Source organism: Hyla sarda, chromosome 10 (assembly GCF_029499605.1).
Source record: "Hyla sarda isolate aHylSar1 chromosome 10, aHylSar1.hap1, whole genome shotgun sequence".
NCBI classification, from domain to species: domain Eukaryota; kingdom Metazoa; phylum Chordata; class Amphibia; order Anura; family Hylidae; genus Hyla; species Hyla sarda.
Window position 1 is genome coordinate 69885725 of NC_079198.1, and position 17430 is coordinate 69903154.

Here is a 17430-nt window from a genome sequence, read left to right on the forward strand (position 1 = left end):
AGGCTTCTGCTTCAGGCCAATTTTGATCCAAATGTGCGGGATAAAGATGGCTGGACACCCCTGCACGCTGCTGCCCACTGGGGAGTGGAAGACGCCTGTCGACTTCTGGTGGAAAACTTCTGTGACATGAATGCCCTCAATAATGTGGTAAGTCTCTTGTTCTTGATGGTCTCCGGTACCTTCCATATTGTTAAATTATCCTCAATTGTCCATAAAGATCCTTGGCAAAAACCTACAAACTGGTCTCCTGACTAAATATGTGGTATGTTAATTGCTATTTTCAGCAAATCTAGACCTTCTTTTATTTGCAAGCTATTATTTACTGTTCCATCAGCACTTCACTTGGTGGTGCCCACATACCCACCCACAGACGTTGCTTTTGACCTTGTTGGCTTTTCTCATTCTATCTGTTTGTGTGCTGTGCATCCATTTAACAGGACATTCTGCTTTTAGGGTCAGAGGCCTTGTGATGTTGCAGATGAAGAGATTGTTAGTCTTTTAGAAGAGCTGCAAAAGAAGCAGGAAGATGTAAGTAGTACTTAGCACAAGCTGCTTTTCTTCTTTTTCTTTTTTTTCTTCTTAGAGTTATCCAGCAATGGGGTGGTTGCAAATATGGCCATTGTGTGGCATATTAAAAGAAATTAAAGGGGTATTCCAGGAAAAACTTTTTTTTTTTTATAAATATCAACTGGCTCCAGAAAGTTAAGCAGATTTGTAAATGACTTCTATTAAAAAAAATCTTAATCCTTTCAGTACTTATGAGCTTCTGAAGTTAAGGTTGTTCTTTTCTGTCTAAGTCCTCTCTGATGACACCTGTCTCGGGAACCGCCCAGTTTAGAAGCAAATCCCCATAGCAAACCTCATCAGAGAGCACTTAGACAGAAAAGAACAACCTTAACTTCAGAAGCTCGTAAGTACTGAAAGGATTAAGATTTTTTAATAGAAGTAATTTACTAATCTGTTTAACTTTCTGGAGCCAGTTGATGTATAAAAAAAAAGTTTTTTCCTGGAATACCCCTTTAATAAACTTGCCTCTAATAACCTCCAGCGCTTCCACAGTGCCTCTAGTGTCCTGCTCTAGTCCCCTGATGCATTTGTCTTCCTGAGCTGCAGTGTGATGTCTGGCCTGAGAAGCACCCAGACCCCCCACTGTCTCATACTGCCACCCAACGCATCACTGCCATGTCCCAAGGCACCCCTGGAGGGGGGGTGGAGTAAAGATTTATTTATTAATGGGTAGAACTGTCCAGGCATTCTGGGAGTTGTAGTTTTGCAACTCCTGGAGGCACCCTAATTGGGAAACACTGATCTAGATGGTGCTTTCATCCATCTATTAACATCACAACTACTCCTTCCCCAAACCAATCATAGTAGACCGTTCTACCCAGCCTCAATCACTATTGGATAACAGCATTTATTACAGCAGATTCCTTTAGTACAGGGCACGAAGAGAGATGCTTCACCTGGCCCTCGCTCTATCTGCAAGATCCATTATTGGCATCTCTCCTTGCTTCTAACTCCATATGCCTACTACATAATATTTGATGTGTATGGCAAGTAGAGATTAGCGAACTAACAGTAAATTCGATTCGTCACGAACTTCTCGGCTCGGCAGTTGCTGACTTTTTCCTGCATAAATTAGTTCAGCTTTCAGGTGCTCAGGTGGGGTGGAAAAGGTGGATACAGTCCTAGGAGACTCTTTCCTAGGACTGTATCCACCTTTTCCAGCCCACCAGAGCACCGGAAAGCTGAACTAATTTATGCAGGAAAAGTCAGCAACCGCCGAGCCGAGAAGTTCGTGACGAATCGAATTTACTGTAAGTTCGCTCATCTCTAATGGCAAGCTTGGAAAGCTTTCTTTTCCCTGCAGTGGTACTTTTAGGCTGTTGAACAATTATTTTGCTCCTTTGAGACCTGTTCTAGAGCTGGAGGCACACTGGTTGGGAAACAGTGGCCTATCTGACGGCACCTACTGCCTATTGGTCTGTAGATTGGATATCACTTATTTGGAAAAGGCTGTTCCCATCTTGATGTGTCATTAGTATCTGATGGTGATTCCTAACCAGGGTGCCCCCAGCTGTTGCAAAACTTGTAGTTTTGCAACAGATGGAGGCACCCTGGTTGGGAAACACTGGTCTGATATATGGGGGTCCAATTACTTGAAAACAAGGCCCATCCTACCATCGGGAAAGTCCAGCCTGCTTGTTCAGCTAAAGGTTGGTAAGCAGAAACGTTGAACTCCAGGGCCCTTATTCATGACCCATTTATCGGTCCCAAAGGCAGCGCCTGCATCTGTCCTGTAGATGGGCCATAAATATCGACATGGGACTAAATCTTTCATTTTTGGCACAGGATCTCTCTTCCCCCTTTTTTCTTGAGGATTTAGATGGGTTGCAAGAAACACATTTGGTGAGGAAACCTTTTTTTTATCCCACTAATGAGTTTATTTTTTATTTCTTCTTCTATTTTTAGTTACGGAGTGAAAAAGAGGCAAATCTTAAAAGAGCGGTTATCGATACCGGCATGGACCAACAGACTATCAATACAAGTAAACACAGGAGGTGAGCTCTATTATATTTATTGAATTACTGCAGATTTGCTTGTTTAAAAGCAGAATTATTTTGTATGGTGTTTTAGGCCAGTGATATTCCCGCAGCAAAAACAGTAAGCAGATCCTTTGGAATTGCCTAAATTTCGCACTACAGCTGACACACAGTGGCCTTAATCAGTCGGCTTTACAGAAGGCTATGTTTATTGGGTGTCTGTTGCTTTTTTCCTTTTTGTTTTAATTGGTAAACTCCCATTTCTCTCCGTAAGGTCACCAATCAAAACAAAAATGCAACAAAAATTTATACCGTATTTATCGGGGTATACCACGCACCGGCCTATAACACGCACCCTCATTTTACCAAGGATATTTGGGTAAAAGTTTTTTACCCAAATATCCATGGTAAAATGAGGGTGCGTGTGTGCGCGTGTATACCCCGATACACCCCCAGGAAAGGCAGGGGGAGAGAGGCCGTCGCTGCCCGCTTCTCTCCCCCTGCCTTTCCTGGGGTCTAGAGCCCTGCTGCCGGCCCTTCTCTCCCCCTGGCTATCGGCGCCGCTGCCCGTTCTGTCCCCCTGACTATCGGTATCGGCACCCCATTGCCGGCGCCGATAGCCAGGGGAAGAGAAGAGGCGCCGACAGCCAGGGGGAGAGAAGGGGCAGCGGCACCCATTGCCGGCGCCGCTGCCCCGTTGCCTCCCCCCATCCCCGGTGGCATAATTACCTGTTGCCAGGGTCGGGTCCGCGCTGCTTCAGGCCTCCGGTGTGCGTCCCCTGCGTCGTTGCTATGCATGGCGCGGCGCACTGACGTCGGTGCGCCGCGCCGTGCAGCGCATAGCAACGACGCAGGGGACGCACACCGGAGGCCTGAAGCAGCGCGGACCCAACCCCGGCAACAAGTAATTATGCCATCGGGGATGGGGGGAGGCAACGGGGCAGCGGCGTCGGGCAATGGGTGCCGCTGCCCCTTCTCTCCCCCTGGCTGTCGGCGCCGCTTCTCTCCCCCTGGCTATCGGCGCCGGCACTGATAGTCAGGGGGACAGAACGGGCAGCGGCGCTGATAGCCAGGGGGAGAGAAGGGCCGACAGCAGCGCTCTAGACCCCAGGAAAGGCAGGGGGAGAGAAGCGGGCAACGACGGCCTCTCTCCCCCTGCCTTTCCTGGGGGTGTATCGGGGTATAACACGCACATAGACTTTAGGCTAAAAAATTTTGCCTAGAAAGTGCGTGTTATACGCCAATAATTACGGTATCTTTCATTTGCAACTTTCTCCTACTTTTTTTTTTTTTAATGTTTAAGTTTTACGTTAAGTTTTTATTTTCTCCTTTTTATGCCATTTTTAATTGTTTGAAATGTATGAAATTTTTTGAACAAATGCTTAATAAATGTTTCCAATGTCAAACAGAAAAATAGCACCAGAGAACTGGCACAATATTGCTGATGAATTCCCACCAAAGTGTGAACCTAACCTATTCCCCCTTTACTGTGAATGTTTACACAATGTGCTGAATTACAGATGTGTAGAACTGTTTGGGGGTCCTTAGATTGGATGTCGATGATCATGACTATAAATAAGAATTGCATCCTATTCAATTAATAATCAGTGCAGAAATCCATTGAATTACAAAGGGTTTACTTACTATTGCTTGCACACGTACTGTGGATTAGTTGTACAGTTTCCATGCAGGATATGGTATATTGTGTGTGTGTGAGAATTGGGATTTACAAAACTCTATACACTGGATTGTTGTGAACAGATTTCATATATTGCTTTGCAAATGGAAAATCTGCTGCATGTATAATGTTCACATGGCTTGTTGTCTCTCTTTAGCTTTTTTAGATGGGGATGTTACTAGGATATGTATACTGCACATATATCGATCTACCAATACATGAATGTGCTTGAGACTTAAAGGGGTACTCTACTGCTCAGCATTCGGAACAAACTGTTCTGAATGCTGGAGCCGGCGCTGGGAGCTCATGACTTATTAGCCCCACCCCCTCGTGATGTCACGTCCCCTCTTATAGACTTGCATTGAGGGGGGGCATCATGAGGGGGCGGGGCTATGACATCACAATCTCCAGCATTCAGAACAGTTTGTTCCAAAGGCTGAGCAGCAGAGTACCCCTTTAAAGGCGTTGTCCAGGAAAAAAACTTAAAAAAAAAAAAAAAAATATATATATATATATATATATATGTATATGTATATGTGTATATATATATATATGTATATATATATGAATATATATGTATATATATGAATATATATATATATATGTATATGTGTATATATATATATATATATATATATATATATATATATATACACATATATACATATATACATATATATATATATATATATATATATACACATATATACATATATACATATACACACACACACTCAATCAACTGGCTCCGGAAAGTTAAACAGGTTTGTAGATTACTTCTATTAAAAAATCTTAAACCTTTCAGTACTTATCAGCTGCTGAAGTTGAGTTGTTCTTTTCTGTCTAAGTGCTCTCTGATGACACCTGTCTCGGGAACTGTCCAGAGTAGAAGCACATGCCTATAGCAAACCTCTTCTACTCTGTGCAGTTCCCGAGACAGAGATGTCAGCAGAGAGCACTGTTGTCAGACAGAAAAGAGCAACTCAACTTCAGCAGCTGATAATTATTGGAAGGATTAAGATTTTTTTAATAGAAGTAATTTACAAATCTGTTTAACTTTCTGGAGCCAGTTGATATAAAAAAATAAATACATTTTTTTTTTTACTTGGAATACCCTTTTAATGCATTCTTTCTAAGAGCTGAGCCCACTCCATACGGATTTGGTGCCTGCCATTATCTGCTGCTGACATCTGCCATCAGCAGCCAGCATCTCCAATGCCTGTAATTTAGCCTTCTAAACGCAACATTGACATCTCTGCAGTCAAATGCTGTCACACCTGTCAAGCCTCCAATCGGACCATTTTTGATGTTTAAAAATTTGAATGTTAAAACAAAGAGGAGGTACAAAATCTAATTGGTGTGGCATCGTACAGAATGGTCCCAACACAGGAAGTGACAAAAATGGCAGAATTTCTATTTTGGTCCCTTTGCATCTTTAAAAAGGTGCATTGAAAAGTAAGTCTCAGCTACTTTGGTATGGTACCAATAAAAAATGCAGCTCAAAAAAATAAACTCTCGCACAGGTGGGAAAACAAAAAATAAGGGTCAGAATATGTCATTGAAAGTTTTTATTCTTAATGTGGTAAAACATAGAAATCCCCAATTCATACAGTTTTGCTGTCATCGTACTGACCCTCAGAAAAAAGTTTACATTTCTTTTTTACTGTGCCCTGTAAAAGTGGGTTTTTTGTTTTCCATCATATGATAAGGGGGGGGGGCCACATCTATCACAATGTATGGTAAAATATAGGGGGGCATTAACTGCCTACATGAGGAGACTACATGCGGGTGGGCAGGAGATTAGGCGTGCCCTGCAGTAAACAAACAAAAGGTTGGGGGACACTGTTTTAGAGTAACGTTCATTGTTTACATCCTGAGGGGGGGATCTGTCCTGTTCCTCACACATGACAGATCTGTACTGTAAGGCCACGTTCCCGCATGCGGCTGAAATAGTGAAATCTGATGGTCAATGACTAAAGTGATGGATGGTATTTCGTAGCTATTGTATGTAAATCTGGGAATTCCTTACATTTCTCACTCTTAGCTGATGCCTGGGGTTAGTGAGCCATGTCCAGATGATGGCTTAGCTGTAATATATCACTTTTAGCTATTCTCCTATTCAATAGTAGTATTATATTCCGTCATCCGTGGTTTTCCATTTCCATGTCACCCCATCCTTTTAGATTAGTTACAGCATTTCTGCTTTTGGGAACGTGTTGCACATGTGACAGAGCTGTGATCTTTACACGATTATTTTTGGCGTTTTGTCAGTGACTGCCTTCGCTGTTAGTGTTTCTGTACCTAACATGAAAATAATGAACAAGTAGTCCCAGAGCGGTGCGGCACCTACAGTCACTGCCTTCCCTTACATGGGTGTTCTGCTGTACATTTCACTTACAATAATTTAAAATCAAAGATTGTAGAGTCAGAGCTCCGGACAGTAACAATTTGAAGCTGACTTTGTTTAATTGACTTTTAGAAGCTCAGTGTGTCGAATGAGCAGCAGAGAAAAGATATCTGTGCAAGACCAGTCTAAGGAGAGGAAGACCTTAGGGATGATAACTGTCGGCGATGATGAAAGTTCATCCAGCTCAGAAGAAGACAATGACTCTGGAAATGGTAAGAGAAGAGGAATTCTGAATTCCCTACCAGGAAATTTGTTTGTATTTATTTGTAGCTGTAATATAATTTTTGTATTTTAATTTTCATTTATTTAATGCTTCTTCATTAAAGGCAAACTCTGACCATAATGACATAATAGATGGGGATCCCATTCAGAGTCTGGATAAAGAGTTGTTCTTCTTGACCTGTAGATGTATTTTATGGACTGCTCTATATCTGAATGGCCACCATGTACTAGTACCTACCCTGTGGTGTCTGCTGCAGTTGATATACAGTCGTGGCCATAAATGTTGGCACCCCTGAAATTTTTCTAGAAAATGAAGTATTTCTCACAGTAAATGATTGCAGTAACACATGTTTTGCTATACACATGTTTATTCCCTTTGTGTGTATTGGAACTAAACCAAAAAAGGAGGAAAAAAGAAAATTGGACATAATGTCACATCAACTCCAAAAATGGTCTGGACAAAATGGTCTTTCAAAATTGTGGGAAAATAAGATTGTTTCAAGCATGTGATGTTCCTTTAAACTCACCTGGGGCAAGTAACAGGGGTGGGCAATATAAAAATCACACCTGAAAGCAGATAAAAAGGAGAGAAGTTCACTTAGTCTTTGCATTGTGTGTGCCACACTAAGCATGGACAACCGAAAGAGGAGAAAAGAACTGTCTCAGGACTTGAGAACCAAAATTGTGGAAAAATCTCCACAATCTCAAGGTTACAAGTCCATCTCCAGAGATCTAGATTTGCCTTTGTCCACAGTGCGCAACATTATCAAGAAATTTGCAACCCATGGCACTGTAGCTAATCTCCCTGGGTGTGGACGGAAGAGAAAAATTGATGAAAGGTGTCAATGCAGAATAGTCCGGATGGTGGATAAGCAGCCCCAAACAAGTTCCAAAGATAGTTCGTGCTGACACTGAGGCTCCCTGAGCCTGCAGTACAGCTTGAATATCAGTCGACATTTAAATGAAATGAAATTAAACGCTATGGCAGGAGACCCAGGAGGACCCCACTGCTGACACAGAGACATAAAAAAGCAAAACTACATTTTGCAAAAATGAACTTGAGTAAGTCAAAATCCTTCTAGGAAAATGTCTTGTGGACAGATGAGACCAAGAAAGATCTTTTTGGTAAACCAGATCATTCTACTGTTTACCGAAAACGGAATGAGGCCTACAAAGAAAAGAACACAGTACCTACAGTGAAATATGGTGGAGATTTAATGATGTTTTGGGTTTGTTTTGCTGCCTCTGGCACTGGGGGCCTTGAATGTGTGCAAGGCATCATGAAATCTGAGGATTACCAATGGATTTTGGGTCGCACTGTACAGCCCAATGTCGGAAAGCTGGGTTTACGTCTGAGATCTTCCAGCAGGGCAATGACCCCAAACATATGTCAAAAAGCACCCAGAAATGGATGGCAACAAAGCGCTGGAGAGTTCTGAAGTGGCAGCAATGAGTCCAGATCTAAATCCCATTGAACACCTGTGAAGAGATCTTAAAATTTCTGTTGGGAAAAGGCGCCTTCCAATAGAGAGACCTGGAGCAGTTTGCAAAGGAAGAGTGGTCCAACATTCCGGCTGAGAGGTGTAAGAAGCTTATTGATGGTTATAGGAAGTGACTGATTTCAGTTATTTTTTCCAAAGTGTGGACAACCAAATATTAAGTTAAGGGTGCCAATAATTTTGTCCAGACCATTTTTGGAGTTTAGTGACATTATGTCCAATGTGCTTTTTTTCCTCCCTTTTTTGGTTTAGTTCCAATACACACAAAGGGAATAAACATGTGTATAGCAAAATATGTGTTACTGCCATCCTTTCTGTGAGAAATACTTAATTTTCTAGAAACATTTCTGGGGTGCCAACATTTACAGCCATGACTGTATCTGGTTGACCATGGTAGGCCCTGCTTAGTCAATGTGTAAAAAGGGTTTCAGATAGCAATGTGAAATGAGGCCTCGTGACTGAATGACCCTTATTTATCCAGTTTTCTTAGACCAGATATAGCAAATAATAGAGAGATGTTCAGTGCTGAGTCTCGGCGCATGCACAACAATGGTCAAGTTAAGAGGTCACAGGGTACTCTTGCCTAGAAAAGTCAGAGCAGCAATAGTGGTGTCAATATGGCTTTCCGGTATCTGGCAACATTTATGAGGGACCTTTTTTAATTGGCTTTTCAATAGCTGGAAATAGAAAATCACTTCATAAGATCCATAAATGTTAACTTGGTGACCTCCCAATGAACATGATGTAGTGTGTAATGTGTTTGGGTTGGATGATGCTGCCATCTACTGGCTGAAATGGAATTGATCCATCTGGAAAAGAAAAGAAACTTGTTTAATCTGTAAATTATGGAAATACATATACAGCAATTTATTTTGTACTTTTGAGCCACAGAAACACAGATGATGTGGGGTAGAAACAGGCCACAGGGTCCAGCTGGCGTCTGCCATTGTAGTATTTCGTTTTTATTTGTGTCCTAGGATACATATGTGTTTGCTAGCCATGCTTACATTCACTTAGATCTACTAAACCGATCTGCTGGAAGTTTGTTGCAAGCATCTACTACACTTTTAGTAAACTTTTCCCACATTGCTTTTGATATTCCCCCAAATATCATTAGATTGCAGTGAATGGAAGCTATGCTGCAGTAACCCAGCCCCACCACTACACAAAAAATGGAGCCTACTGCTTCTGGCCATTCATTGTGTTAATGCTGAAGCCAAATAGCTACCGTACATACTCTAGTATAAACAAAGTTTTTTTTAGTGCTGAAAACTCCCCCCTCGGCTTATACTCGAGTGAACCTGATCCTGTCAATCCCTTCTCAGTGGTCTTCAACCTGCGGACCTCCAGATGTTGCAAAACTACAACTCCCAGCATGCATGGACAGCCATCTGCTGTCCTTGCATGCTGGGAGTTGTAGTTTTGAAACATCTGGAGGTCCGCAGGTTGAAGACCACTGCAGCCTTCGTCATCATCCAGACCCCCCTTTTAGTTTTCTACTCACCTCCCCTCGGTGGGAAGAAGGGGTGAGCTGGTCCGGGCCATCTATGCTGCAGGGACCGTCCGGTGGGGAGGGGTAGTCATTCCGGGCTTTCTATCTTCACCGGGAGGTCCTCTTCTCCGCTCTGAGCCGACTCCGGACTAGTGACGTTGCCTTGACGACGACGCACAGGGACGTTCATGCCCAGGGATGTCCCTTTGCGTCGTCGTTAATGTAACGTCACTAGTCCGGGCCCGTCCCAGAGAAGAGGGCCTCCCGGTGAAAATGGACAGCTCGGAGCGACTAACCCTCCCCACCAGACGGTCCCTGCAGCATAGATGGCTCAAACCAGCTAGCCCTTCCTTCCCACCGAGGGGACGTGAGTAGAAAACTAAAGGGGGGTCTGGATGATGACAAAGGCCGCAGTGGTCTTCAGCCTGCGGACCTCCAGATGTTTCAAAACTACAACTCCCAGCATGCTCGGACAGCTGATAGATGTCCTGGCATGCTGGGAGTTGTAGTTTTGCAACATCTGGAAGTCCGCAGGTTGAAGACAACTGATGAAGGGATTGACAGGGGGTGATGATGAAGGGGGGGGGGGAATGATGACGGGGGTCTGCATGATGACATGGGGGGATGATGTATTTCCCACCCTAGGCTTATAGTCGAGTCAATAACTTTTCCTTTGTTTTTGGGGTGAAATTAGGGGCCTCGGCTTATATTCGGGTCGGCTTATACTTGAGTATTTTTGGTAATTTGTGGGATAGCAAAAATAAACATTAAAATGCCCACCTATGAAACCCTTCCCTAGTTTTTTGAGCCAAGCAAGTAGATCCAGCCGTAGGGGTACTAGGTTAGTTCAGATAAGACCTGTAATTTGAATAACTGAGAAGCCATCTTGAGATTTGCCGAATTCTCTAAATGATTGCAAATGTGTTTTCCTTCCACAGATCCAAAAACAAATGTTCAGCTTAATGAAAATGGATTATTGCCAGAGCCTCAAAACAGCACCTTGAGCCCATCTTCACCTGATCAGAAGGTAAGACAGTCTGTTTCATGGATTTCGTAATAATAGTCTGTTTTCTTATTTCTACTAACACTTTACACCAGATCTTTATTAGTGTTTTTGTTTTTGTTTTTTTTTGTGCTTCCAATGTGCTAAGATAAAAGCATGAGCATCTCTGTAAGGCTGTGTACACACAGTAGTATGGCTTTATTTTTGTTCATTATTTACAACAAGACCAGGATTGGGTCCAAAACGCCGAAAAGGGGCAAAGCTTCCCATTATAGTTATTCTGTGGGTTCCACTCCTGGTTTTGGTTAAAAAAAAAAATAAATACTGACCAAAATTAGCTTGAAAATCCTGTATGTGCACATAGCCTAAGAAGTGATGACAGCCAGGGTAGTATAGGAGCCGTTTTTATTACTGTGAGATCTTCATTGTGTGACGTAGTCTTGATTAGTAGTGATGATCTTGATGATGATGATGCGTTGCATTGTGTGGTGTTCTTATTGTATTCCTGTAACCTCTATGGAGAAAATACTACATGTAATTGATTGAAATGTCATGAGATCACCACAACCTTGCAGCATTAGGCTTTGGGCTACTGGGATCAAGCACTGATTGAGTTAGAAATAAATATAAAATATATGCAGAAGGCTAAATCTTCGGGATGATCTTACATCTACATACTAAGTATATAATATTAAAGTAAGTGGATCATGAACAAGTGACCGACAATAGTTATCAGAGCTTAGTGTTCAAAACATATCACCGAAACACTAAAATATAACTTTTAATATGTATCAATCAATAAAATTGGATCCAAAAAGTCCACAGAAAAAACCTAAAACCACAGGACAAGCCTGTGTTCATGCTACACATGGCCCTATAGAGCACTGTTTTCAACCAGGGTGCCTCCAGCTGTTGCAAAACTACGCCTGAGCCTGTCTGAGCATGCAGGGAGTTGTAGTTTTGCAACAACTGGAGGCACCCTGGTTGGGGGACACTGCACGATATGGGGAAAATGTGCGATTGCAGGCCTAAATATTGCGTTGTAGGTGTAATAAATAAATGGTGAAATCCCGCCATTTTATGTCTAATGTCCTCCATTTTATGCCCACTGTCCATTTCACATATCCCCATTTAATCTTTATCTCCCCCTGTCACATTCTCCCCTCATGGTCACATCTTCTCCCATCACATTTCTCCCCCTGCCACAATCCCCCCTCCCTGTGTCACATTCTTTTCTCTGCAGTGTCCCTCTATGGTGCCATCTGTAGCACGAGCACATGCTTTTTTTCCCAACCAGGGTGCCTCCAGCTGTTGCAAAACTACAACTCCCAGCATGCCCAAACAGCCTTCAGCTGTCCGAGCATGCTGGAAGTTGCAGTTTTGCAACAACTGGAGGCACCCTGGTTGGGAAACACTGACTTTTAGTATTTAAATTTAGTTTTTACCTGCTCTGGCCGGCCCCTGCCCGCAGCAGCACACGTGAGCCGGCCCGAGCAGATAATCACAAGTTTTCCCAGGGGCTTTATCGCAAAAACCGCGATACGATTGCTTTTGCGATATATCGTGCAGCCCTAGTCTATAGGGCCATCTGTAGCACGAGCACATGCTTTTTTTTTTTTCCTCCAACCAGTGTGCCTCCAGCTGATGCAAAACTACTACTCCCAGCATGCCTGGACAGTTTTGCAACAACTGGAGGCACCCTGGTTGGGAAACACTGCTATAGAGGACTAAAGTCTGCAGTGTCCCTCTATATGGCCATCTGTAGCACGAGCACACACTTATGTGGTTTTATTTATTTATTTTTTTGACACTGTGGATCCAATTTTATTCATTGATACATAATAAAAGTTATGTTTTAGTGTTTTGATTAATAATATATATGTTGTACATGATCGCAAACTCTTGAATAGCTGTAATGCGCTCAGTCTAATACATGTAACCAGTGCTACTGCCTTCTTCAGGACTCCAGCGCTGACCCGCACTGCATGGCATTCTGTGTAACCCTCTGGCTTACTGGCACACAGGCACTGCATGAGGGCATTTATAGCACCTTTACCTTGATAGCTGTGTGGGGCAAAACATTTTGTTATCCAGCTTGCCCAACCTTAGCAGTCCCAAATCTGGCAGTAGCTGTTTGACATGTTTTCATTTTAGTTTCCTAACATGCCGTGTAACATGAGGGTAAAAGGAATCAGAATATGGAAATGGTTCTATTTGGCTCCATTTGAATGATCCCCTCACACTTGGAAAGGCTGTGTGTTTGATGTATGGATAAGGAGGGGTTACAGTTGCATCTGTCCACATATTGGTACCTGTTAAAGTACTGTTAGAGAGAGTTGTCATATAAGCACAGTCTCAGGCATTTGGCAGCATGACTCTTAGTTCAGTAAGGCTGTCTTTTTAGGATATAATTGTTTTGTCCATTATTTCATTGGCCACATGCATGTTTCTTTGCAGCAAATGTCAATTCCTACACCTTGCAGAGTGCCAAAGCTTTTCATCTTTAAAGTGTAGCTCCAAGTGCACAAAATGTGTTATCCTTTTACAAATTTTAACAAATCTGTGCCTAGCTGTGAGGTGCCTATCAAGTCCTCCCGAATCCCCCATTTACCGGCACATAAAGGGGACGGGACATTATCTTGTGGCTATGCCATAAATGTCCTACATGGGAAATACCCTTTTAGGTTCTACTTTACATTGAGATACTTATAGATTTGTACTTGTTATGTGTTTAGATAGGCATGGTCAGATAATGCACGACAGCAGCAGGAAGTTTAGATACTATACAACCTATGTGACTATTCTGCCCTAGTGGGTTCATGCAGCGTCCCCGCTAAGTGACAGGTTTGCTCACAGTTAATAATAGAAAAATTTATGTACTGTTCAGGTCATTGATATTTCTCTGGGAAACCTACACATTAAAGGGTACCTTTCATCAAAAAAACTTTTGATATATTATAGATTAAAGGAGTACTCCAGTGGTGACTCAGTGGTGAGCAACTTATCCCCTATCCTAAGGATAGGGGATATGTTGCAGATCGCGGGGGGTCCAACCGCTGCGGCCCCCTGCGATCTCCTGTACGGAGCCCCGACAGCCTGCGGGAAGGGGGCGTGTCGACCTTCGCACGAGGCGGCGGCCGACACGCCCCCTCAATACAACACTATGGCAGAGCCGGAGCGCTGCCTTCGGCAATCTCCGGCTCTGCCATTGAGATGTATTGAGGGGGCGTGTCGGCCGCCGCCTCATGCGGGGGTCGACACCCGCTATCTCAGCGCAGAGCCTGGCCCCCGTACAGAGAGATCGCAGGGGGCCCCAGCGGTCGGACCCCCCGCGATCTCAAACTTATCCCCTATCCTTAGGATAGGGGATAAGTTTTTCACCACTGGACTACCCCTTTAATGTATGCAGAATAACTTTCCAATTGCATGTTGTTAAAAAAATATGCTTCTTTCTACTTAATTTTCCACTTTGAAAAAAGGACCACTAGGGGTCTCCCTACCAGTCCTGGCCGCAAGCCCTTTTTATAGATTTCAGACTCGTACTGGAGTCCTAAATCTCAGACTGCAGCCGGGACACAGACAAGCTCAGCACTGCTCCCTGCCTGTCAATCAGACAGGCAGGAGGCAGCACTGTGCTCATAGCACATCAGGGCATACTCCTGACTATGCCTTACTGCATGCCCTCATTCATTTTACTTTCTGATCTCCAATCTTTCTTCTCTCTGCACATGCAGTTGTAAACAGAGAGAAGGTTCAGAGCTACTGGCTGCTGTGTTCATAGCCTCTATGCTGGGCCACACCCCCCTTCCTCCCTCACACTAGGACAGCTGAATGAGCAGCAAAGAAGACAATAAATCAGGCTGAAAGAGAGTGTTTTGAATGAAAAGAAACACAGGGATAGTGTCAGGGACAGATTGGGGGGGGGAGTTTAGATCATGATAGGTACTCTTTAATGGCTCTGACAATTGTGTCTAAAGCGGAGCTACACTTTAAAGTCCTTTTTTTTCCAGGCTTTGTATGGAAGACCTAGAGCGCTTATTGAAGCTGGCTGGAAGCTTTACTTTAATGTGTTTTCGGTCTCGTTGTTCTTCTGTTGTATGAAAAAAAAACAAAAAAACTCATAAGATAAATTTGCTAGTACTGGACCGATCTCTCTTCTGTCTTTGTCTTTTTCCTTTCTGTCTCTAACCACTTTTCATTTTCCTCCTCCGTCCACCTTGTCCCTTCCATCTGAGGTGTCTGGTTGGTCTAACTTTTTTTTCTTACATTTCTGCTGATTTTAATTTCTCTCTATTAATTTTCCTTTTCATTTCCCTGGCTTCCATACTTGCTCCCTCTTGCTGCGTGACTCTGTGCCTGCTTGTGTGTCTCCCTCCATCCCGCCAGCCCCTTCTCACCTTTGTCACTCCCATTTTGCCCCTTGCTGGACCAATAGGTCCCTCCATGTGGCGTCAGAGCTTGCGCAAAACCGGCATCATTCTGGTGCCCCAGAGAGGCCAAAAGGCTGCGGTGAGCAACATTTGTCTTGTTTGTAGTTTTGCCTGTGCGTGTTCATTTTGGTTTTTGTGTTTATCGTATTGTTTATTTTTTTCCCCTCATTTCTTTCCTCTCATACTGCATTATAGAAACTTAAAAAAAATAAAAGTACATCAATATACAAGTTTGTTAAATATTTCCATTTTCTGCTTTTGCAACTTAAAGAGAACCTGTTATCTTTTCTGACATGTTGGTAAATACTTGTGCTTCCAATAAAATATCAATTCTGGACCATTTTTTCTTAGATCTCTTCATTCATTGTGCCATTCCTCTCTTGTTCCTCCTGGAAATATATGCATGAACTGTTTTGTCAATAGGTTGTGTTATAGTCTGGCACTATCAGCAGTGATTGTATAGTGTTAGTATATAGGGACTCTCCCATAGACAGGGAACTGGGGCTGGTGTAATTCTATTCCTACAATTCCAGGAGGAAGAACAGAAATCAGTGATCTAAGAAAATTGCTAAGTATTTACTAAAGCAGACATGTCTGGAGAGCTGAACGGTCTACTCTGAGTGTTCTTTTCTGGGTTTTTTAAAATGCATTTTTTGAAGAATTTTTGGTGTTTTAGTCTTTTACATATGCATTTTCCTTGGTATTTTTCAAGTTCTTCAGTAAACCTATGCCAGAAAAAGTCATATCCAGAGCAGGCCGCAAAATGCTCGGCTTTGTGACTTTTTTCTGTGTAGTGTGTTTTATATTTTACTATAATATAACACATTTGGCTGCAAAAAGGTCCAAATGGCACTTAAACAATATATATTGTGATGTTTGGTGACCAGAACTTAAAGGGGTACTCCGCTTCCCAGCGTCCGGAACATTTAGCTCCGAGCGCTGGGTGCGGGCTTCCGTTGTCACCCCGCCCCTTCATGATGTCACGCCCCAACCCCGCAATGCAAGTCTATGGAAAGGGGACATGACGGCTGTCACATCCCCCTCCCATTGACTTGTATTGATGGGGCGGGGCGTGATGTCATGATGGGGCGGGGTGACTCGGTAGCCCGCACCCAGCGTTCGGAACTAAATGTTCCGGACGCTGGGTAGCGGTGTACTCCTTTAAAGAAAATACAGCAGACTTCTAGTATAATTATGAGTCTGGTGTATTCACAAGGTCAGCGCATGATGCCATAGAGCAGGGAGACCTGAGCAGATTGAGGGTAAAATTCCTGGATAACTTATTAGGGTTGCCCTACTTTATTAATAAGCAGAGAGACCTGAATAAATGGCAAATTATACTGGAATTATTTATCCCATGAAATTATATATTAATGGAATACTCCTGTTGTATAACATGCCGCTTGCAGATCAGACTACCTTTTCAATGTGACAGGTTCGCTTTAAAGGGGTACGCCCTCCCTAGACATCTTATCCTATAGCCAAAGGATAGGGGATAAGATGACTGAGCGCGTTTGTCCAGCCGATGGGGACCCCCGTGATCTCTGTGCAGCATCCAGTGTTCTAAACAGTATCGCCACGCCCCCTCCATATAGATCTGTGGGAGGGGGCGTGACAGCCTCAAGGCCCTTTAGAAGGGGATAAGATGTGTATGGGTGGAGTACCCCTTTAATGCAAAATCAATGACGTTTCACATTGGCTCTCACATTGCTCAGTCTTCTGATGCTTCTAATCGGGATAGTAACTCACAAAATCAAGTTCTAGATTATTGGGCTTTCTGGCTTATCAAGTGTCCATTAATGGAATGTCACTGTATTATTTTATTATCGTGTCCATTAATGGAATGTCACTGTATTATTTATGTAGTGAAAACACTTTTCAAACAATAGGACTGAAGACCATTTCGGGTGTTGTGGATGTAAACATTCAACAGATGCTTTCAGTGTATATGGGGGGAGCTTTTCCCAGCACAGGGCTCTGCGTGAGTAGACTCCAAGGGGTATCATTGTAGTTATGTACAGTACTGCAGTGTGACCTCTTTATACAAGTAGTTCTATAGAAATATTTCCTAAAACAGACTGTTTAAAGGGGACCTGTCCGACCTGCAGGCATCATATTATACAGCAGATTGATGTATAGTTTTGCAGTAAAAGATT

General features: G+C 43.1%; 1 protein-coding gene across 8 annotated transcripts in view; it reads left to right on the top strand.

Moving 5' to 3' along the window:
- The window catches only part of PPP1R12C (protein phosphatase 1 regulatory subunit 12C), a 131040-nt gene that overhangs the window by 75832 nt on the left and 37778 nt on the right, over positions 1–17430 (top strand). For all 8 annotated transcript variants that reach the window (XM_056541990.1, XM_056541986.1, XM_056541987.1 and 5 more), the window contains exons 5-9: positions 3–147; positions 454–528; positions 2473–2561; positions 6701–6840; positions 10780–10868. In XM_056541990.1, coding sequence (XP_056397965.1) covers positions 3–147; positions 454–528; positions 2473–2561; positions 6701–6840; positions 10780–10868 — 538 coding nt within the window. The remainder of the gene's footprint in view (positions 1–2; positions 148–453; positions 529–2472; positions 2562–6700; positions 6841–10779; positions 10869–17430) is intronic.